At 37.9% G+C, this 23,864-nt stretch overlaps 2 protein-coding genes across 3 annotated transcripts in view; both read right to left on the bottom strand.

The window, feature by feature from the left end:
• Positions 1 to 1,830: 1,830 nt before the first annotated feature.
• The window catches only part of LOC139142432 (uncharacterized), a 32,398-nt gene continuing 10,364 nt past the window's right edge, over positions 1,831 to 23,864 (bottom strand). Inside the window, exons 1-11 of one of the 2 annotated variants that reach the window (XM_070712363.1) lie at positions 17,141 to 17,330; positions 13,622 to 13,655; positions 12,253 to 12,443; positions 11,822 to 11,991; positions 10,867 to 11,042; positions 8,644 to 8,688; positions 8,320 to 8,352; positions 6,919 to 7,094; positions 6,239 to 6,402; positions 3,435 to 3,610; positions 1,831 to 2,370 (exon numbers count right to left, since the gene is read on the bottom strand). In XM_070712363.1, coding sequence (XP_070568464.1) covers positions 2,297 to 2,370; positions 3,435 to 3,610; positions 6,239 to 6,402; positions 6,919 to 7,094; positions 8,320 to 8,352; positions 8,644 to 8,688; positions 10,867 to 11,042; positions 11,822 to 11,991; positions 12,253 to 12,443; positions 13,622 to 13,655; positions 17,141 to 17,233 — 1,332 coding nt within the window. In that variant the 5' untranslated portion in view covers positions 17,234 to 17,330 and the 3' untranslated portion in view covers positions 1,831 to 2,296. Of the gene's footprint in view, positions 2,371 to 3,434; positions 3,611 to 6,238; positions 6,403 to 6,918; positions 7,095 to 8,319; positions 8,353 to 8,643; positions 8,689 to 10,866; positions 11,043 to 11,821; positions 11,992 to 12,252; positions 12,444 to 13,621; positions 13,656 to 17,140; positions 17,331 to 23,864 lie in introns of those variants that run through there. The other variant, XM_070712362.1, reaches the window with a different exon arrangement.
• The window catches only part of LOC139142935 (uncharacterized), an 8,554-nt gene continuing 3,162 nt past the window's right edge, over positions 18,473 to 23,864 (bottom strand). The window contains exons 4-8 of the mRNA XM_070713131.1: positions 23,818 to 23,850; positions 23,163 to 23,341; positions 22,283 to 22,446; positions 21,541 to 21,719; positions 18,473 to 20,487 (exon numbers count right to left, since the gene is read on the bottom strand). Of these exons, the coding sequence (XP_070569232.1) occupies positions 20,438 to 20,487; positions 21,541 to 21,719; positions 22,283 to 22,446; positions 23,163 to 23,341; positions 23,818 to 23,850 (605 nt within the window). The 3' untranslated portion in view covers positions 18,473 to 20,437. The remainder of the gene's footprint in view (positions 20,488 to 21,540; positions 21,720 to 22,282; positions 22,447 to 23,162; positions 23,342 to 23,817; positions 23,851 to 23,864) is intronic.

Raw genomic sequence — 23,864 nt, 5'->3', positions numbered from 1 at the left:
GGCAAAAAATAGGGTAGGTCGGGTAATCGGAATAGCATAACTTTTTTCTTGCTTAACGTAATATGCCTTCAAACACGTTTTCCTTATTTCTTCCCCTCCGTGTGTTTTCTGTACTCTAGTTTTGTTAATGTTTTTTTTTCACTTCGTTGTTCTTTATCTTGTTCACCTTTATGTCGTCTTTTCTTTTAAGGAACAATGGGACTTGGTAGCATAGGATTTTAGAATAAATAAAATAATAAATAGATGAAATAAATAAACAAACAAACAAACAAATAAATAAATAAATAAATAAATAAATAAATAAATAAATAAATAAATAAATAAATAGACTTCGCATTTAATCTACTGATTACGTGATTCTAACTGTATAAAGAGGGATGAAACATTCAACACTATTCATAATATAAGAAAACATTCCGGGCCACAGAATGCAAGCACTTTCCACCTTAAGGTACCAGTCACCTGTAATCTATATATGCCCATATATGGTCAAAGGGGCGTTCCTTTGTATTCAAAAATGCCCATGTGAGGGCGCTGTTTTTAAAAAGTGGCCACCCGCTTAAAATCTGTGATGGTTTACATTTTCTCTTTCCATGGTAACTGTGGCAAAATAGGACCGAGAAAATATGGATTGTTTCTGACGTCATCTTCAGAATAAGACGTCTTCTCACGACCATTTCCGAATTTGAGCCAATGGGCTCCGAATTGTGTTGTCATAGTGATTGATATTACTTTACTATTCTATGGAGTTCACAAGAAGCAAGGCGGATGCCACAAGTGTGCCACGCCTAACGCCCAATGCGTTTACAACGCGTCAGTACTCCCCAGTTCAGGTTGCAACAGTGCTAACGACGAACTAGACTTGGTTCAAATCGGAGGAATTTTCAAAAATAAAATCATTTGCAAAAGTTTCTCTTGTTTCTCCCCTTCTTCGTACTAACCTATTTGAAATTTGGCAGCCTAGGTCTGGTTTAACATCGGACGTGTTACCTTTGAGTCTGCGCAGAAGTGAATTAGTTTTTGTGATTCAGGGTGAAACTTCCCTATTTCACGTTCGCCTCACTAATCGCGGCCATCCAACTCATACGTTTCACGTGAAAACAGTCTGTTTGTCCTGAGAACGCAAATCATCGCGTTCACCCCACTCACACGTTTACAAATCACAGACTTAAACCGTGTCTAACGACGAACGTTCAATCTTCGGAACTTAATTATAGTAGACTATCGAAAAGCAATCTTTTTCAAAACATAATTAGTTTTTATCGCTTTGGCGAGACTCGCTCTCAAGTGCAAGGTCAAAGACAGACTACTGTTATTGAACACGAGTAAAAGATGTTACGAAAAGGTCAATTCCATAGTAAGATTCAATGTTCCTGAATGTTGTACCCACCAAAGTTAACGCACTCAATCGAACTACCGGTAAAACCTGCCTTACGAGACTACTCAGGAGGTTGAAATAATGTTGAGTTTGACCATCTCATCTGTTGTAAAACATTTTACCCTGTATTACGCTTTCCCTTTACCATTCATATTAATGGGTGGACTTTTAGAAGCCAGTGTAACGCTAGCAGTTTTATTTTCGTCATTTATGGGGAAATGCGGCAAATATTTATTTATGAATATTAATGAGAGAGAAAAGTGACGTCATTTGCGACCATCGAGGAACAAATGATTTTTCTTCCTTGCCTTAGGTCAATTTTGTCTTAGTACAATAATTAGTGCATATTTATGAGAGAGAGAGAGAGAGAGAGAGAGAGAGAGAGAGAGAGAGAGAGAGAGAGAGAGAGAGAGAGAGAGAGAGAGAGAGGAAGACAACGACAAACATAAAAATTGAATGTCATATTCTATTACACTTAAAAATAAAATTTCAAGGGTATAATAATTTTTATTTCTGTAGTTCTCTGATTAGGATAACATAACGATAAACCTCTGGCTTTTGAAAGTTTATAAACCATCGGGAGTGTAGACGAGTACAAAAATGACTTACGTCTGGCGTTTAGAATCAAGACAGTGTCATTCAATCAAATTAATTAAAATGTCTGTAAAACGTTCTACCGTCATGCTGTCTTGATTAGTTGATTGAATAAATGTTAATTATATCCTTCAGTTTAAAGTGTAAGATTAGAGTTGTATGGGTATGTACTTTGCCTATGGGTCATTATCATGCATGCACAAACAGACGCATATAATACACTTTTAATATATGAATACTAAGATTTTCCGCTTCCAGCAATGGAGGTTCTATAATGTCAAAACATAGTCGATTTTACAGGGCGCCAACGCGGTTGTGTAATATCTAGTCACGGAGATCTTGATCTTGCTGGTATGTCTTGATGTGTATCGCCATGAAGTCTGCACGACCAACGGAATCTGCAATATGAGATTATAGATTATGCAAACAAAGATAGGGCACATCGTTAGAAAACCTTTTAAGGAAAAGCTGACAAAAACTTGATTCGTGTTTATAAGTCGGAGGTAGAAACAACTTCCCATACTTGTACATGTACGGGCATCCTTTTCGTAGAGGGCGCTGTCACATGATGTAACACACACAATTTGTCAGAAGCCACAACGATCAGGTGCCATGACCGATATAAATTCGTCATTCCTATTCGAATGTGCAAACTTGCAAAGTTTATTTACTGGTCAGTTTCTTCGGCCTGGGGGCGGATTCATGGGGATACCCTATTTTTGATTTTGGTGATTGAGTTCACCATGTTTTTGAAATGCCCAATAGGGGGGTCAGTGTGCTTTTGAATTTCGACACGGGCGCGTACTTGCCTAAAATTTATCGTGCCAGCCACGAATTTCATCATTTAGTTGCATTTTTCGGCGCGCAACTTAAATAATCAGACACAGTCCCTTAAATCGACTGCAATATTGATAGACGAAATAAGTCGTACTGTGCAAGTCTGGCAGTTTCAACTCCTCTTAGATATGATACTCAGATTATCTGGACACAAGTTACGAGAATTTGCAGATATGAGTAAAACCATACTGTGCAGTCAAATATTATCAAAATAAACTCTAGCAAACTCTTTCTTGTGAGAGATGTTGCCTAATAATGTACTATCAATGTGTACTTCATGTTATGGTTAACGCACAAGGGTTTTCCTTCGAGAAAATTTCGCCGTCGACGACGGCATTATGTTAGTAAATAACTAATTCATTAGTGTTCATTCTTTTCGCCTTGTTTCATTTCGTCCATAAACGCGTTGCATAATATTTTAATTACAAAATCAAACAATATCATTCTCCACATAACTTAGGCTAAGGACTCAAAAAAATAAAAAACAAATTTTACCAAACCGTGGATGTGATAGTCTGCCAGATAATACTTGACCACAAAAAATACGGTGGGATAATAATTCCTTCCTCGTGTCACAACATACACTGTCCCTATAACGATACGAAAGACAAAGAGTAAATCTTACCCGAGTTATAGTTTGCCCTTTGTGCTGTCTTACTGTACAGGAAGTATGGTCTCTCTCCATCGTTACTCCAAGGGCAGACCACGTGACCTGGGTCGACGACTACGAGCCAACCGACATCATTTGCACATCCGGGGTATACACTATTGATGAAGAAGCGCCTTGAAAGCGGTGCATCCCTGAAATAACAATTGAAAAAAGAAATCGTGAAGTTCAGTGAACTTATGCGGATTTAGCCGAGCGGTTTTGACTGTGATGTCTCCGCTAGGTGATTGAGTGCCGTACATTGCGAGTTCGAATCCTATCGAGAATTTCCGAAATTTACTCATTTGTCACTTACTTGTTGCGAATAATGATCTATTATTCACGTTGTAAGCTTGGTTTTCGGAGATGTGTCTGCTAGATCACCGACCGTCATGTTATATGAAGCGTCATATTTCGAACAAAAGTCGAAGAAAAAGAGAGAAAAAGCAAACAAAAAACCTGATGAAAGCATCTGCGAATCTTACAACATATCTCACCCTACAATCAAAGTTGGCGATATCATTATATAAGGCAGTAGATTGAGCCAACACTGCAAGGCAAGAGTGGTCTACAACCGTATAACCTGTTTATAGAACAACATATTGTATTACATTATCCATATTTTACTATAAATCTATAAACCTTTTTAAAGAATCTTAAAACCGGACGATATTGAAAAATATGTACTCACCGGCAATTAATGCTTTTAATGGTATTACTTCACTTTTTATATATATATATTATATATATATATATATATATATATATATATATATATATATATATATATATATAATATATAAATATATATATATATATATATATATATATATACATACATACATACATACATACATATATATATATATATATATATATATATATATATATATATATATATATATATATATATATATATATATGTGTGTGTGTGTGTGTGCTAACAATTGAAATAGTACGTTAAAAATTGAACTGAATGCATGGCTATTTTGAAATATGTTGTAATTGGCTTGACGTTTTTCACTGGCTTATGTCCAGTTTTCCGATTGGCTGATATTCAGTTTTCCCATTGGCCTATGTCCAGTTTTCCGATTGGCTGATGTACTTATATTCTGATGAGATTCAAGCCTTGTTTTGAGTTGTACCATTTTGTTGAAGGTATATATCAGTAAAGGAAAGTTGTATTTAATCAGTAGGGAGATGCTTAATTTTGTTAGTGATAAACATTAGTTTGTAGGTGAAGATAGAGGCACGTACTAATACCGTAAGCTTTGATAATCTTGGGTTGAATTTAAAATGTCATTTAAAAAAGGCCGAACACAGTGAGGACTTTGACACCTGTACCAGAATTTGGAATGGGCCAGAGCAAATATGGCGTCCAGTGATTGCACTTGAGCAGCGATACTAACTACTTATTCTTACTGCCTCATGCAATTAATTTTCAAAGTATCTTTCTTCGTGATTCATATTTGAAAGACATTCTGTGTGTGTGTCTCTAGATTAGTTTGAGCAAATTTTAATGTGATTGAGGGTGGGAGAAAGTTTTACTGGCAAGATCGATTGCTACGGCCATGGAAGTATTATACTTCCATGCTACAGCTGTATACAGCTGTACTGCGTGAGTGGCGCCCTCAAGGTATCCATCAAATTTTGAAATGGAAAGTTTACTTGTTGGTGAACAAGTCTAATTAGTACGCATAACACCAAAATAAAAATATCAAAAACTATAGAAGCTGATAAAAAGGATCTTCAGACTGATTAAATAACGGTAGTCAGAAGGTTTGACAAACTTTACAAATATAAATAAGGGAGCCTTCAGTAATTACAGGGGGTAGGCTGGAGGAATTGGGGGGAGGGTCACTTTTTAGAAAACAATTCAAGGGGGAGGGTCACGTTTTATGAACCTATCTTGGGGGAGGGTCACTTTTGACAGAAGCTGATTTTATGGCCAAAACTTTGATTATCAGATATTTCCTGAATAGCAAATCACCAACAAAATACATGCACATTATAGACCGCTAAAAAAATCATAGTTTCATCATAGACCGCAATGCATAGTGAATCGACATTTCAGTTAAATTCCAAAATCAAATTTGTTGCACAACCATAGACTTGTAACCACTCTAGTCTAATCAAGAAAATTAATATCAATAATCAAGAGTACACAAATGCAAAGATTTACCTATTTTTGTATTGGAAAAAACTATTCATATAATTTCATCATAGACACCATGAATAGTGGTTGCATTTTTGCCTTACAGAGAAGCTATTCATAATCAATGCAGATAAATCTAGCCTTTTAAACAAGCGTTCGGAGTTGGTCTCCAAGTGCCGACACGAAAACAAATTTTACTTGTCAAATTTCAATCCAACCCACAACACCAAATGGTTTGACCCAACCTGACACTTATATGTAAGCACCTGAAGCAATTTCATACAATAAAATCTACTTATCCGGCGATCGCGTGTATGCGTGAAACTCGAGTAACAGGTATGTACCAAACATACTTGATGTGTTCTCATATTTATCGTAATATTGCTCTGCATCCCTTCATGAAGCACTTTACCCCTCTGAGAAGATAGAAACAAGTTTTGGAATATATATATATATATATATATATATATATATATATATATATATATATATATATATATATATATATATATATATAAGGCTATTAGATATATAATGTTGTCGATTTCGTAGAAGTGTCTAAGGTAGGTACTTGTCATCTTGTCAATGCACTCATCTCCTTAAAAGAACGTTACGGATGTAGACTTACCCACTAAGAGAGAAGAAATTCTTTGCCACATCAGCATCCAGTAGATCATGATAGGGTGTCGAAATCAATCGCTCGTTGCTCAGCCAGTTACTTTTATCACTACCACGAGCGTCAAATATCAGGTACATTCTCTCTTCTCCATCTTCGTAAACGGACAATTTCACCTGGAAAGTTAGGGAGGGCAGTACGAACACTTTATACTATCGTGTATGATTTTATTTAAGATTAAAACTTTGAAATTGAGGTTCAAAGGTCAAAGAAATGCAACTGAGATGTAGTATGCACTTTTCTCCTTTGTTAATATTTCCTTGATAACTGTGATTTGTGGTCAAGGAGTCACATTATGCAATTTGATACGAAAACGATCTCCTAAAACATTGGCGCCGCTTGACGCTTATGCAGTTTCTCTTTCGATCCAAATCTTTTTGACGAGATATCTCCAATAACATAACTGTGGCTTTGGCCGAGCCTGTTTCATTTTGCGATGGCTTCACCTCATCGAAATTTCAGAAATTTACTCAATTCTCAGATCTAGCCGTAATTCTTCAGAGATTAATGTAAAAATAAAAAATACAGAATATTTAACGGAATAAGCTTTCGCAAAACTCAGTCCACAGTGGTAAACAGACTGATTTTCTAAGCACCGAGCGTAATGGTTGACTTCATACACAAGCCCATACCTCTCTGACTCCGAGAGTACTCCATGTATCAACTTTCGGGCTCTTGTAATGATCTCTATAATTCGCATTCAGTTGTCTAGCTTGGATATTGTCTTGGTTTCGCCCACCATTGTTGTTCCAAAGATTAAACACACTGCCACCAACGCCAGGCACAGCTTTAAAGACCAGTTCCCATCCTGAAGTCGTAAAATTGTCATAGGTTGATTAATGTAGTCATCGTACTGGCCTGTAATCACACGTTCATGTTTAAAACTTTTCCATTTTGTTTATCACGACCTTAAAATACAGCCGTTAACGTTTCTTGAAGACAAATACCACGGCCCATATATTGACCCTGACTTCCTTGAAATTCTAAGTAATAATGTGTTCTCCGTCACCTATCTCTGATATTGACCTTAGTTTGAAGGAAGCCAAACCACACACGTCTACTGTTCTGACAAGAACCTGACATTAGATAGAACCTATCCTAATGCCTTCCCTTCTCTCTGGTTCTCTGTCTGTCTGTCTGACTGACTGTCTGTCCGTCTGTCTGTCTGTCTGTCTGTCTGTCTGCATGTTCGCCTGTCTTTTCGATTGACTCTGTCTCCTCTCTCCCTTCTGCCCCCTCTCTCTCTCTCTCTCTCTCTCTCTCTCTCTCTCTCTCTCTCTCTCTCTCTCTCTCTCTCTCTCTCTCTCCATTCTCCCGTCCCATCATCACAACTTTCATTGTTGTACTTGTAACTGAGCGTTATGGATTTGACTTTGGTTCCAAAGTCCACGACACTGTATAATTTGCTTAGAGCCGCACTTTTCAATCCCAGGTTCTCGCATTAGTGGAGTTCTCCTCCCAGTCAAATACATGGCCAGTATGATGTTTGATTTCTATAATTAATTACACAAACTGATCTCAACCTTTTGTCACATTTTGCTAATCCTGTAACAGAGTTTATGCAAGCTTTTGATTGACGGTCGGTTCAAATAGCCAACAGTCATTGATTCCCCAGTACAAACGCTCGAATTTCCTAAAAAATTGTCTTCCCAGTCGCGTCAGACTTTGAATATAACCACAGAGTTCAATCGGCAGCAACTTCACGCTGACCGCTTGGCAGTCTGTCTGTGTTTTTACGGCCGGGAAAACTAAAAAGTGGCATTTTCTGGAGTGTGTGCCCGCGTGTTGGCTGTTTGTGTCCACTTACACAATGAACGCCGCCATACCTTGGCGCGCTTTTAAAGGGAGGCTCCGCCTTTAAATTAACAACAGACCTCTGTGCAGACAGTGACTTTGTGGATGTCTCGAAGAGAAATAGAATTATTCACATACTTAATATGAACATTTAAAATCATCGATAGAATTTCATATGCCACAACAATTGCATATGAGCGAGTCATGAAGAATGGATGGTCGGGGTATACTAAACTTACCCAGTTCGGCAATAGGTTGAGGCTCGATGTACTCTGCGCGAGAGAAGAGAAAAATTCTGGCACTTAGCTTGTCTTATGATATTGGAACAATTGTAGCAAACTGTTTCTTTCAAAAATATTTTGAGGAATTTTGTCAGCTTCAGGCGATGTATATTGAGTAATTGCTTGTAAGACAGTTTTTGCTCGTTGTTTAGAAACGACTTTTTAGACACACACGCACACACACAGACACACAACTGCAGTCAATTTAAAGTGGTATCTCAGGCATATCCATGAACTAAAACTTGAAATACCAATAAAAACAAAAGAAACCAACGAACTCACGAAATTTATGCTTGATGAAGATAGCCATGACATCCGCTATCTGTCCTGCAAGAGAAGAACCACATCATTGTGCATTGATCATAAATTTGGAATTTCTACAAATCTAGAAAACTGCTTTTCTGAAATTGTAACCATTAGATGGTTGGTAGTTACGCCATATAGACGTTCTCTGGTACATCGTTTCCCCCCTCGACATTTGCGTACAGCGGTGGACCTGGATTGTTTCATGGTTCCCAAAAGCCGCTCCACTAACTAAACCTCATCTGTGTTCGCGGACCTAAGGGAGTGTTCATTATTACGGCTGGGGGTGGGCCGGCAAAATCCAGGGGGTTTACCTTAAATTTGAAAACTGCAAAGGGGGTTCATGTATTTTTCAAACAGCTCAGAGAGGGGGGTCACTTAATTTTCATAAGTATCCATCCCGTCAAAAAGCAGTTTCAGTGTTCAGAAATATTCTGGGAGATAAAAATGATTCGCTGCATGATTTCATTCTCTGAAGTCAGTTAACTAAATCTGAACTAAAGTATAATTATCTGTCACATGAACATCTTGACTTGGCAATTCTGAGGCTTGTCTGGTTGTAAATCAAGCTCACTGAGGGCAATGATTAATTTCCTATATTAGAGATATAGCAAGTTTTGTCAGGAAAATTATTTAACAGTTACCTGTAGACTAAGAGTACCATGAAAAGTGAAATAATACTTTTAGGTGAAATTCCAATATCATACTTGTTGTCAGCATCTGAACTTGCAAATACCCTATTTGAATCAAGAACATTTGTATCAACTATCAAACACCTATAAAAGCACAAATTAATTTAGTTTAGCAATGTTAAAAAATTATTCATAGTTTTCTCATAGACTCCAATGAATAGTGAATCAACATTTCTGGTGAACAAATCCATTTGTTACCACCTTAGTCTAATCAAGTACATTAATATTAATAATCGAGAGTACATAAATACACAGGTTTACCTATTTTTGTATTGGAAAAAAATTGCTCATAGTTTCCTCGTAGACTCCCTTATATAGTGGATGAACATTTTCAGTGAAATTCCAAAATCAGATTTCTTGTACATATAATATGCACCAACATATTCTAATCAAATAAAATTATACTTATTATTGAACATCTGTATATGCACAAGTATAGCAAGTTTTTCATTGGGAAAAAAAATATTCACAATTTTATCATAGACTCCCATGTATAGTGGATGAACATTGTTGGTGAAATTCTAAAGTAAAATTTTTGTCCACATGGTGACCAGTTGTAACAACCCTATTCCATTTAAGTACAATTAGGTCAATTATCAAATATCTATAAATGCATAGATATAGTTTAGTATTGAAAAAGTATTACATAGTTTTCTCATAGACTACAATGTATAGTGAATCAACATTTTCAACAGATGATTATCAATTAAATCAAAATATCAAAATTTTGTACCCACACGCTTGCGCAAAAATATAATGCGATCCACCTGTAATTTCTGTCCAATCCCTTTGAGGGGTAATTTCAAAATTATAGCAAGTCAGAAGGGGAAATTTGAACATTAACAACTTGTGAGCCTGTAAGAAGAGTTATTTAAAAAAATCTGAGAATCTTCTTTTTTGATTCTATTATGCCCTCCCCCTGTGGTGTTTGTATGTGCAACTTCACTCAAGCGATGGGGGGGGGGGGGTCATGAAATTTTTGTCATCTTAGAAGGGGGGGGGGTCAGCAAAAGAATTTGCCACCTCCGGCAATAATGACTGAACGCTCCCTAATGTCACCAGCGTTGCTACTGAGAAATTAGTCTATTTGAGTTTAACTTTTCCCGCTACTTCTGCCCTCAGCATGATTGGATTTGAGAGGACAATTACCAGCTTTTGCCGTCATTCGTGCGAAGAACTGAACTACACGTTTACTGGGCGTGCAATCTAAGGCAGATATTTCTGGGAAATTTTGGACACCCTACCGAGTGTCCAATGCATTTCTGAGTTTATCTGACTTTAGACAATTTCGCTTCCATAATATCCCCTGCTAATCAGTTCACCTGTTATTTTAGTGGTAAGCACAACTGGTACATACACGTAACAGTTATCAAGTGCACAATTTGCTTACAACGTAATTTTCCTTCATCCTGATGATTTCTCATAGCAAATGCTGTATTCATATTCGTGGATTGCCCAAGTGTCCCGGATGTGAAAGCGTGATATGCAAATGACAAACTTAGTAGCATACCTTCATCCCAGTTAACCTTATTTGAATGAGGACTGTACATGAAAAACGGCTTCTCAGACACAGTGCTCCATGGACACACATTGTTACCATCATCGACAACAACCATCCAACCAAAATCGTTGGGACAACCATCATAATGATTGTTGACAAAAAAGCGCCGATTAATGTCTGCATGGCTTGAAATAAAAATACATGAAAATCATCTTTATAATCTGTCAAGTACGTTACATTCAGTATGAAAAATCTATACAGTTGTCAAGTTTTAGCAAATTAATTACATAACATAACAGTGTACAATGGAAAAAATGCTAAACGGGAAAAACTCCTGCAACAAACATGTTACCTGATTTTGAAGTATGAAAATGATGGCAATCAACGTTTTATATGTCATGCTTAAAACACTCTATTAACCCATTTTGATTTTCTGATCGAAAGTAGACCGTTCGCGCTTATATAGATTATTTCATGAGTATGAAATGAAATCTTTCACTAAGTTCATTGGCGAGTAGAGAGATCAGCGAGTAAGTAAGTAAGTATAGTAAGTAAGTAAGTAAGTAAGTAAGTAGGTAGGTAGGTAGGTAGGTAGGTAGGTAGGTAGGTAGGTAGGTAGGTAGGTAGGTAGGTAGGTAAGTAAGTAAGTAAGTAAGTAAGTAAGTAAGTAAGTAAGTAAGTAAGTAAGTAAGTAAGTAAGTAAGTAAGTAAGTAAGTAAGTAAGTAAGTAAGTAAGTAAGTAAGTAAGTAAGTAAGTAAGTAAGTAAGTAAGTAAGTGAGTGAGTAAGGTTTAAGTTGTGTGACAAAGAATGGGTAGGCAGGTAATTACGTAAATATGTAAAAAAGTGAGTAAGTGAGTGAGTTAGAGCGCAAATATTGAGTAAGTATGTAAGTGAAAGTAGGTAATAGTAATAAACATCAGAGCAACTAAATAGTAATGGTAAGATTGGTTGAATGCGCCTACCCCGATATGGAGAAGTAATTGATGCCTTGTTGCGGAAAAGAGTCCATCAAATCTTGCCATGGAGAAGATTTCAGTCGCTCTTTGGTGAACCAGTCCATCTTTGTCGAGCCTATACCATTAAAGACCATACTCACTTTCTCCACCCCTTCTCTAAACATTGCTATTTTCACCTATATGGGATTTTAGAAACAGACGTTAGACAGGTGTATGCCTTTGCTAGTAGAGAGAAAGACAAATTGCTGGTCAACAGGAGAGTCGAATTATTAGTTTGCAGATTAAATCAATCGAGTAGCTGAGGAAGAAGTTAATTATAATGACAAATTGTTTTCGTCCATTAATCGTAGGGATGACCTTGCGACGAGCTTCTGTCTGATAACCGTATGTTTTCTTGATAATAATGGTACACGGATGTAAATCAAGCTCTGCCATACCTCTGAAACACCCAGTGCTTCCCAGTGGTCCATCAGGTAACTCTTGTAATGACCCTTGAACTTGTCATTTAATTCTCTCGCCTCGGGTCTGTCTTGGTTCATTGGTTTGTTCGATGTATAAATTGCATACAAATTTCCACCAATGCCACTCATGGCCTTGAAAACCACTTTCCAATCGTTTTTGGCTGATTCTGAAATATATCAGTTTTAAAGGTATACAGTCATCTGTAATCTAAATATACCCATAAATGGTGAAAGGGATGTTCCTTGGTATTCAAAATGCCCATGTGAGGACGCTGTTTTTAAAAAGCGGCCACCCGCTTAAAATCTGTGATTGGTTAGATTTTCTCTTTCCATGGTAACTGTGGTAAAATTTGGAACAGGTGACAGTATACCTTTAATGCACTTCTTACGCCTAAGAGTAAGCGTTGCCGCTTATCAATGACAGTGCCAAACGTATAAACTTCGACAAATAATGGAATGTTTACACATATACGTTTACTCCGCCCTTAAAGTAGAATACGCCTTGGGGAGAGATATTCAGACTCAAACTTTTACAATATTTTTTTTGGGCCGACCACTTGTGTCGCTCATTTTCAAGCTTATGGGACTAATACAATTTTCATCGGTTTAGTTTTGTGAAATTCGGGAATTCTATATTCCCCAAATAAGAAAACATAGAGATGACAGCCATTTTGAATTTCAAATATCGTTTAATATTGGGTAACGTGTTTCTTTAGTTCCAAAAGTTGCATGACGACCCCGATATTCTTGATTTTGTAAGATAATGGTTTAAAGTCTGCCTGAGGAAATTTCGAGCAAGCTTGCAAGCTCGAACTACCTTAATTATCTACGTGACCACCCTCTGCCACTTTGGATGACCTCATATTATCTTCATACAACTTTCGCAAGTTTTATTTCGTATGAATTTTGGCACAGCTCGTTAGATGGAAAGTATGCATTTAAGTTTACCCCTGTTTAGTGAATACTCAAATTGTTTCATTCACACCTAAGCATGCACAGTGATGAAGTATCACTTTTAACGTTTTTGCAAAACCCTTATGGGAGATATCACAGGCGAAACCCCCTGTAACAATTGAAGGTATACTGTCACCTGTTCCAATTTTGCCACAGTTACCATGGGAAGAGAAAATCTAACCAATCACAGATTTTAAGCGGGTGGCCGCTTTTTAAAAAAACAGCGCCCTCACACGGGCATTTTGAATACAAAGGAACGCCCCTTTGACCATATATGGGCATATTTAGATTACAGGTGACTGTATACCTTTAATTACAGAATGATGAACGATTACATCGATTCATAGTAAAACATACGTTGCGTCAATGTTATCTTTCTGTACAACGTTACCTTGACTTTCAGATTGTTCGCTTAACGTCCACACCTGAATAAGAAGAAACAAATATTTGAAGTAAATGTGTGAGCCAGGGACTTGAAATGTGAAATATTGCAGATATAATCCAGGGAGGGTCATCGTAATTTTGGAATCCGTGAAGCGGGGGATCATCGCTTTTTCACTGGTAGAAAGGGGGAGTCACCACATTTTCAAAAACATAATCCCTACAATAAAGTTCAATTTATGCCATGGCCATGATTGACCCTCTTTACAGGCCGGCCGCCTTCGCCGGCCCACTATAATAAATTGACTTTATGTAATGGCCCATGACCCTCTTAAAGGGCAGATGCTTTTGGCGGCCCACTTCAAATAGGTTAACTACATGCAATGGCCATGATCGACCCTCTTTACCGGCGGGCCAAGAATATAGTTGACTTTACGTAACGGCCCATGACCCTCTTAACCGGAGGGTTGCCTTTGGCGAACCACTCTATTAAAGTTTACTTATACAATGTCCATGGACATAACTTGTCTATGGAAATGAAGTTAAAAATTGTCTTACAGTTGTCCTAATTAACAGACGTTTGCATGGATGTGGCTGAGAAGTTTGTGCACTGGCATCTCTGCTACACGAATAAAGTGCGCCGCGTACCGGAGTTCAAATCCAAACCGTGCGGGTAAATTTGACATATGGGTTTTTGTTATTTTTCAGCCGTGGGGGGGGGGGGGGGGGGGGGCATCGAATTTTTCGTCTGACAAAAGGGGGTCATCTTTTTTCACGAAAAATGCAGGTGGGTCTATATTTTTTTGAACACCGGCGACAAGATTTGCCGCCCCCCCCCCCTAGGCCGTAAAATTGAACGGTCCCTAAACGAGAATCTGCGAAGGCTACATTAGATAACAACCATTATTAGACTACTGATGTTAAATCGGGCTGCAGTGCCTAGGCAACATATGCCATTCGAATAACAAGCATTGTTCGTGTCAACAGCTATTGTGTCTGCGTCATGCAAGGCTTTTACCGTGTCCTTCTATCGCAAAAAACGGTCGTTCTCGCGCTAGTTTGGACACCATTGATGTAATTATCCTCCATGAAACTTACAATTCAGAGGCGGGTGATAATTTGTTGATGTACAGTTTCCTACGCCCGAAAACTTCTTATCGGCAAGCAAGCATACCCGGTACTTTAAGTCAAACTTGGACATACCGTCGACCCAACCAACCACGTGCCGACGTCGCGTTCGGTATGTTAAAATGCGCACAAGAAATCTGCTCTCCTTTCACTTGCTGTAGAACTTCACTGCAATTAACAGGTGCAGAGTTCAGAATTACTCAAGATAGTTTCGTCCCGACGTCCCGAAGGAGACTGGGAGTTGTCAAGTGATCAAAAAGTTTTTAATTCATTTTGAAATTGCTACACTTGTTGCTAAAACTACATTCTCAATAGCATTTATTCATAAGGTTAGTGATATCATTTTGCAACTTTCCACCAACTTTCTTTAAATTTCATCCAAAATCTCTTGAAGTTTAATATAGCTTTTTCTTCAATTCCGATATTAAAATTTGCACCACTTTCAACTTCTACATCAACCAAGGCGACAATGCCCGTATGTGACTCTAACATGTGTTGCCAATGAAACTTTCCAATTAACCTTAAGGTGCCCCAAACTCAGAAACTGGTTCTGGCTGGATGGGCTATGAGACAAATGCGATGTCACTTAAGTGCAAATTGCGAGTCGGCAACTTTAATATCTGGTTTATCAACAAATTCTGTGTGTACTATAGAAGAAAACATGTGTGAAGAACATGCAAGTGTAAACGGTCGACCTAAAGACCTGTAATTGTGTATGGTGTCACACATTCTGCAGCGTATTCGGCTGTTCGCTTTGGTTGTAAAACGACTGTCCTTAAACACGCTGCCATACACTCTTGCAAGTACACACAGTGACTTCGACTCACATGAATACCACAAGAACGAATCTGATCGGTGTGGCTGGAAAGAGCATTGGGTACTGTCTCCGTCATCCGCTTGTCTCTCTGATGAACTCTCGATGGCTGTTATGATGATGGAAACTTAACCCAAACACACAGACAGCCTTATTTCCGGGTTTTATATTTCAAAGCCCTCATCTACGTTGTGACGGCTCTGCATTGAACAAGAGGGTCACTGTAATGTAGATTGCCGTGTTTTTACTACCCTAATTTTATCATGGACGTATGGACGTACGAAGTGGTTGGAAAATTGCATATGATTTGTGTTAATCTTTACCAATGGGAGAATTTACCTGTGTTTGATGTGTGTCTATACAGAAACTGCGAACACTTTTTTAGTTGAACTTTACTTTTGTTGGGCTTTTTGTTCAAAATTAGTCCTTTATAATGCTTCAATAGACCCACAGTAATAATAGAATTCCCTCAAGGCGAAAAATTCATTTCAACCAGGCTGTGTTGCCAAGCCAACTGCTGGCTTAATCCTCATGATTTAATTTGAGGCATTACTGTATATCATTAGCGACACACTCAATTGAAGCCAAACTTCGCTAGCCAAGGTGTTTCTTTAGGCAAAACAACGGCGCTCTAACCAAGCCGTGTGGACCGGACAATGATAAAAAGTATTGAAAAAATTGTTATCTAGGAAAATATCCACGTGCGGAGTTACCATCTTTTTGATCAGTTGAGTCAATCGACTTGCTTACAAACTAAATTGAGTCTAAATTCAGTACATCCATAAGATATCCTTCATATTCACTAAAATCAACACTTCTCATTAGCCCACTGATTTCCTGACAAATCATTACAATAACCTATTAAATACTCACAAGGAGACACTCATTCTTATGTGTGTGTTTGTTTGTTTGTGTGTGTGTGTGTGTGTGTATGTGAGAGAGAGAGAGAGAGAGAGAGAGAGAGAGAGAGAGAGGAGAGAGAGAGAGAAGACAGACAGACACAGACAGGCAGGCAGACAGACAGACAGATTTATATTACCACTCGATACATGGGCTGCACAAGGAAGTCACGGAAAAGGACATGGGAACATGGAAACATAGTCTGGCAGAGACCCTGCGATTCGCGTTCTTCCCTGTTGGAACATGCGCGCGCCCTTCAGAGACGCGACGCGAATCCCAGGGTCTGGACGTTCTTGCAAGCGACCGGTCGGATTTCTGCCTGATCCGGGTACTTTATAGAACTCCACACATCCGTTAATCAAAACAAAAATGACAGGTAGCATAGCCAAATAAAATGAAAAATGAAAAATAAAAACATACCGCGTATATAGGTCTACCAGCTACTAGTATATATATTCTCTCCGCCCAGTTAGATAGGTGTTTCTTTTGACGTCACTACCCTTATGAATATTCATATCCTTGCAAGAACGGACAGTCGCTGTGTCTGGCAGCGCGTGCTCACAGCTGCACAGCCTTCGAATGCAGACCCATCGCGGCGAGCACAAAACAAGGCACAGCGACTGTGGAGAGTCTAATGGAAACCCTGCAGGACTAGTAAAACAAAGGAATACTGTAATAGATCCATACCTTGGGCTTGCACGTGAATTCAACTTGTCCAATTACTAAGCAAACCTGGGACATAGCGAGAATCGTGACAATAATTTGTGCAACCATCGCCATTTTTCCTTCGATGCTTGGGAACGTCGCTGCGGCAAGACAGTCAGATGATGGGTCTGAACAAAGCACAATAGTGACAGCGAACAAATAAGTTACATGGACATGCGTACAATATAAGTTCAGTCATTGGCCATCGAGCTCCAGGGTCTCTGCTTTTTTTTTATTTGTGTATTCATTCTGATTGGTTGGAAAAATGATCCCATCATAGGAAGACTCTTACCATTCATAAGTCTCTTCTTTCAATCACGAATTAACTGTTAACACTGGCAATTTAATTCGCAGTCATTTTGCAGCCAATATCTGTCCCAAAAGCCCATTTTCTATATTTATGGAACCAATGCTCATTTGCCAAACAAGCTTACATCGGACCCATGCATCTGGGTTGGCTTGTTTTGCAACTTGTGCACAGGTCGTGCCAAATCCACAGGAACCAGATCTTTGGTCCGGTAAAAGGATTTCAAAACAGTTTCAACAATTCAGTAAATGAACCCACAGTAACAGTGTGATGAAGAAGAGCTCCGCAGTATTCCCTTTCACACTGAAGGAAAAATGTCATATGGGGGTTGTATTAACATCACGCGTAAGCATGATACTTTTCGATAAACTTGACATAAATATTCCGGAGTCCTTTTTTTTCTGATCTGGCAGGCAGATAATTATATACGGAAGTGTGTGAGAAAGTGATACAGTGATGGGACCAGAGTTGTTTCAATTTACAGGAAGTGTAATCTGAAACGCGGAAATAGTGCTACATGTATATCACATTAGTAATCAAGAGTATTGCAAGTATGGCATAGCCCACAATGTCAAAGGTGCTGTTAATCTAACAGAACAATGGGCAAAACGTATTGTCCCACATCAAGGGAAATTCAAATGTACTTTAAGCCTGCATTCACAAACACCTCTGGAGGTGGAGATGGGGAGGGGGGGGGGGTTCGAAGAATCCCGAAGAATTTATCTGATTTTTTCAAATATCTCCCTAACAAACTCTAAACGCGTTCAAATATCCCTTCTGACCTGCTATAATTTCAAACCCCCTCAAAATAAAACTGCCCTGACTTTTGAATGAACATTTGTTCCTGTGTGACACTGTGCATATGTGTGCGTGGGATTAGTGGGAGAGAGAGAGAAGAGAGAGAGAGAGAGAGAGAGAGAGAGAGAGAGAGAGAGAGAGAGAGAGAGAGAGAGAGAGAGAGAGAGAGAGAGAGAGATAACAAAAACATTTTAAATGCATACTTTATTCTAAACTAAAAATGCAAGGGTACAAAACGTGTTCTAATCTGTAAGTTTCTTGATGTTAATGGGACTGACACACTGGAAAAACCTCTGGCTACTGAGGTTTACCGACCATCGGGATTGTAAACGACTATAAAATATGTGTAATCGCAGTCAAAAAGCTCACGCGTTTCACATGAAAACAGAACACAAATCATCGCGTTCACCCCACTCATACATTTACAAATCACAGACACGAACCGTATCTAACGACGAAGGTTCATTTTTCGGAACTAAATTACAGGAGACTATCGAAATGCAACATTCTCCGAAACATCGTTAGTTTTTATCGATTTCGCAAGACTCGCTCTCAAGTGCAAGGTCAAACATAGACCACTCTTCTTATACACGAGTAAAATATGTCACAAAAATATCAATTTCATAGTAACATTCTATGTTCTACCCACCAAAGGTCATGCACTCAATCGAACTACCAGTAAAACCTAGCTTACGAGACTAGGAAGTTGGTCATTTATTTATCGTGCAACTATCATTTAGAATGATATAACTCTATCTATAAAAAACATCTGGAGTTTGCCAGAAAGACTCAGTTATGTAGATTTTCTTCGCAACAAATATATGAATGAAGCTTCTTTACTGCATTAATTAGTTTTTCTTTGTCACATGAGTTATTTCAACAAATCTGGCTTTGGATTGTTTGAATATGTACTCACTGTTTTTGCAGTGATTATGTTTATTCTTTTGCATTTTATTAGTTTGTCTTCTGTTTGTATAATGTCCTTTATGAGAGCTTTGATGTAAATTGCAATAATTTTGTAACCCAGACTCATCTCTATTGAATTAAAGTAATTTAATTATAAAATAAAAATCTCAGCTTGCGAGACTAGGAAGCTGAAATAGTGCGGAGTTTCACAATGTCATCTATGGTGAAACATTGTGTCCTGTATTACACTTTCTCTTACCATGCAAAGGTACGATGAAGATGATATCGGTTAGGCCAGAGCGAAAAAATATTATTATTTCTCGGACACTGTAGCGAGTGATTTTTTACTTTCTTATTTTTAACGAACCCGCAAAATCTGCGACCTCTTACATTGTTACTGATTACTTGGAGTGTAGATTTTACCAACTGCCCACCATAGCACATATAAAGGCAGTGTTGACAGAATTTATTCTGAGCATGTCAACATAATCCAAAGGACAAAAAAAAACAACAAAAACCCATACAAAACAAACAAAGAAAACTAAAAATATGCACGATAAAGTTCCCTAAAAGTTGCAAAGCAAAAGTATGTATTTGCCGCAATTTCAAAGAACAATTATCCAAAATCAGCTCACGTTGAAGCGGCAATACGGACGAAAAAATGAATTTATTCTTCCTGGCGTTAGAGCAATGCCACCGTAGTCGTATAATTACTGTGTACAATTACTGTAGGATATTTATTTATTTATTTGAGAGAGAGAGCACAAAACTTTGCATGACATAACATATTACACTTAAAATTCAAATTTCAAACGCACATTACTTTTTTCTGTAAATCTCTAAGGTAATGGATAATTCTTCTCGGGCTGTTGGAAGTTTTACATACCATAAAGATTGAAGACAAGTATAAAAATACTTGTCTCAACTGATTGACGTCTGGCTTAGGTTCAAGACAGTGTCATTATATCAAATTAATTAAAATGTTTGTAAAGCGTTTCTATCGTCATACTGTCTTGATTAGCTAATTGAACAAATGTTAAGTGAATGATGTCCTTCAAAATATGGTGTAAGATTAGTCATGAATGATGTACGTTTGACTACGCGTCATTATCATTAAATAAGCATGCACAAACAATACGCATTAACATATATGAATACTAATGTTTCCCGCTTCCAACGATGGTTGTTCTATAATGTCAAAACATAGTTGATTTTTAAAGGGCGCCATTGCGGCCGAGTATTACATGGTCACGGAGATCTTGATCTTGCTAGTATGTCTTGATGTGTATTGCCATGAAGTCTGCACGACCAACGGAATCTGAAATATGAGATTATAGATTATGCAAACAACGATAGAGCACATCGTTAGAAAATCTAACGAAAAACCCACTTCGTGTTTCATAAGACGAAGACAGAAGGATGTACGAGGGTAATTGCCGTAGAGGGCGCTGCCGCATGATGCCATGTGACACATCATGTTAGAAACTACAACGATTACCTGCCGTGACCGATACATTCGTCATTCCGTTTCTAATGTCCAAACTTGTAATGTTCAACCGACTGCAATATAGATGGACGATACAAGTTGAACTATGCAAGTCCGGCAGTTTCAACTCGTATTAGATATGGCAATACTCACATTATCTGGAGACAAGTCACGAGAATTTGAAGATATGAGTAAATGCTACATGCTACAGTTAACGCTAAAGGGTTTTCCTTCGAGAAAATGTCGACGCCATTATGTTGGTGCATAAATAATTCATTCGTGTTTATTCTTTCGTCTTCGTGTTTAAGGTAGAACGCGTCTTGGGGACAGATATTCGGACTCCAAAATTCTACAAATCTTTTCTGATCTACCACTTGTTGGGGCTCATTCTAAAGCTCTTGGAGAAAAGAAACACATTCACAGTCTAATTTTTCGAAAATCGAAAATTTTACACTGACCCAAAGAGTTAACACAGGGATGGCTACAATTTGAAATTCAAATGTCGAAAAATGTTGAATAATTTGTATTGTTAGTGCCAAACTTTGCACGGTGACCCCTGACTTTTATTGTTGATTTGGTAAGATAATGGTTAGAAGTTTCATCTAGAAAAGTTTTAGCAAAAGTTTGAGTCTTTCACTTTCGAGGCGCATACTACCTTAAAAAAAACCCAGAAGTCTCATTTCATTCACAAATGTGTTGCATAATATTTAATTCAAAAATCAAGCAACATGATTAGGCCTATCTACATAACTTACTAAAGGCTAAGGTTCTAAAAGAGGGAATTTTTTATAACCAAACAGTGGATGTGATAGTCTGCCAGATAATACTTGAACACAAAAAAACACGGTCTCTATAATGATATGAAAGACAAAGAGAAAACCTTACCAGTGATATAGTTAGCCCTTTGTGCTATCTTACTGTATAGGAAGAATGGTCTCACTGCAGAGAAACTCCATCCGCAATCCACGCGACGACCTGGATCTACGACCACAAACCAACCGACATCATTTGGACATCCGCCATATACACTATGGATGAAGAAGCGCCGTGAATACTTTGCATCTCTGGAATATTAATTGAAAAAAAGAAATAGTGAATGCTTTTACGGGATTTAGCCGAGAGGTTTTGACTGTGACGTCTTCGCTAGGTGACTGAAAATCTGCAGAAAGCATGCGCGAATATCCATCTCACCCCCCATAATCAAAGTTGGCGATACCATGTACCAATATACCAATACATATTGTATTATGGCCAATCGAAGCATTTGAATATTAGAGATAGTTTCGACGACCTGACAGGTTTACAAGGCATGGGCCAGTGCTGCTCGACAAGACTGGTCTACGACCGTAACCTGTATAATAGAACAATACAGTATATTACATTATCTCTATTATACTATAAATCTACAAACTCTTTACATACTTTTAAAACCGGACGATATTGAACAGTAAGTCAACACTGACTATTATGGCTTTCAATGGTATTACTTCACTCTATTACGTTATATGTATCTAAGATATTAGATATATAATGTTGTCGATTTCGTAGAAGTGTCTGAGGTATACTCCCCATCTTGTCAATGCACTCATTTCCTTGAAATAACGTTTACTTACGGATGTAGACTTACCCACTCAGAGAGAAGTAATTCTTCGGTACATCAGCATCCAGTAGATCAAGATAGGGTGTCGAAATCAATCGCTCTTTGCTCAGCCAATTATTTTTATCAATACCACGACCGTCAAATATCATATACATCTTCTCTTCTCCATCTTCGTAAACGGACAATTTCACCTGGAAAGTTAGGGAGGGCAGTACGAACACTTTATACTATCGTGTATGATTTTATTTCAGATTAAAACTTTGAAATTGGGGTACAAAGGTCAAAGAAATGCAACTGAGATGTAATAGGCACTTTTCTCCTTTGTTAATATTTCCTTGAACACAGTGATTTGTGGATAAGGAGTCACAATATGCAATTGGACACGAAAACGATCTCCTAAAACATTGGCGCCGCTGGACGCTTATGCAGTTTCCCTGTCAATGTTCTTAACGAGATATCCCCAATAACAAAACTGTGGCTTTGGCCGAGCCCGTTCATTTTGTGATCGCCTCTCCTTATTGAAATTTCAACAATTTACTCAATGCTCTGATGTAGCCGTAATTCTTCAGAGATTATATTAATACGCCATATTCAACGCATAAACTTTTCGCAAAAACTCACCCCAAGCGTAAGAGACATGCGTATCTGCATCCTCAGTACACTGAATGTTTATGAAGATACTCACAATTCAAGAAAGGACGATGTTTTATTGGTTACCTTTGTGAAGGCGAATTATCTGTTCATATTCACTTGCGAATGACTTCCTATAACCATTGTATATTGGTTTGTGTGCGGGAATGGTGTAAATAATGTAAAGGACTGTATAACAAGTGGTCTAGCGATAAGACAAGCGTTTTAATTTTGTAAACGGCAAGCATAATGATTAACTTCATACACCAGCCCATACCTCTCTGACGCCAAGAGTACTCCATGAATCAACTTTCGGGCTCTTGTAATGATCCCTATAATTTGCATTTAATTGCTTAGCTTGGATATTGTCTTGGTTTCTTCCACCATTGTTGTCGTTCCAAAGATCAAACACACTGCCACCAACGCCAGGCACAGCTTTAAAGACCAGTTCCCATCCTGAAATCGAAATATGTTGATTAATGTATTCATCGTACTGGCTGTTATTGCATATTAACGTTCAAGTACTTTTCCATTGTATTTGTCACAACTTTAAAGAAAGCAGTCTTTAAGAATGTTTCTGGCAGGCAAATACACGGACCGAGCAGACTTTTTCATTTATTCATATTTATACTGGATTGGCTCTCTCAGTCATAAATGCTGACTTCCAATGAGGACTAGTGAAAAAATAAAAGAACAATAATAAAGAACAATTATATAGAAGTAAAAGGACAACTTATACACAAATTTTAAGAGATACACAAATGACAACAAGTATATATAACACATCAAAACTGAGTTTACAACAAACTGATTCGAAATGAACAAATGAAAACATACGAATTACAAACGTTAGTAGCTAGCAGACTTTAAACACATGAAACAATTGCATATAATTGAGTCTTGAAAAATGTTAGAACGGTCATTAAACTTACCCTGATCGGCAGTTGGGTTTGGTTCAATGTACTCTGTACGAGAGAAA

Source organism: Ptychodera flava, chromosome 10 (genome assembly GCF_041260155.1).
Source record: "Ptychodera flava strain L36383 chromosome 10, AS_Pfla_20210202, whole genome shotgun sequence".
Taxonomy (NCBI): domain Eukaryota; kingdom Metazoa; phylum Hemichordata; class Enteropneusta; family Ptychoderidae; genus Ptychodera; species Ptychodera flava.
The sequence above is the reverse complement of the archived record's forward strand: the minus strand, read 5'-3'. Positions and strand labels throughout refer to the sequence as shown.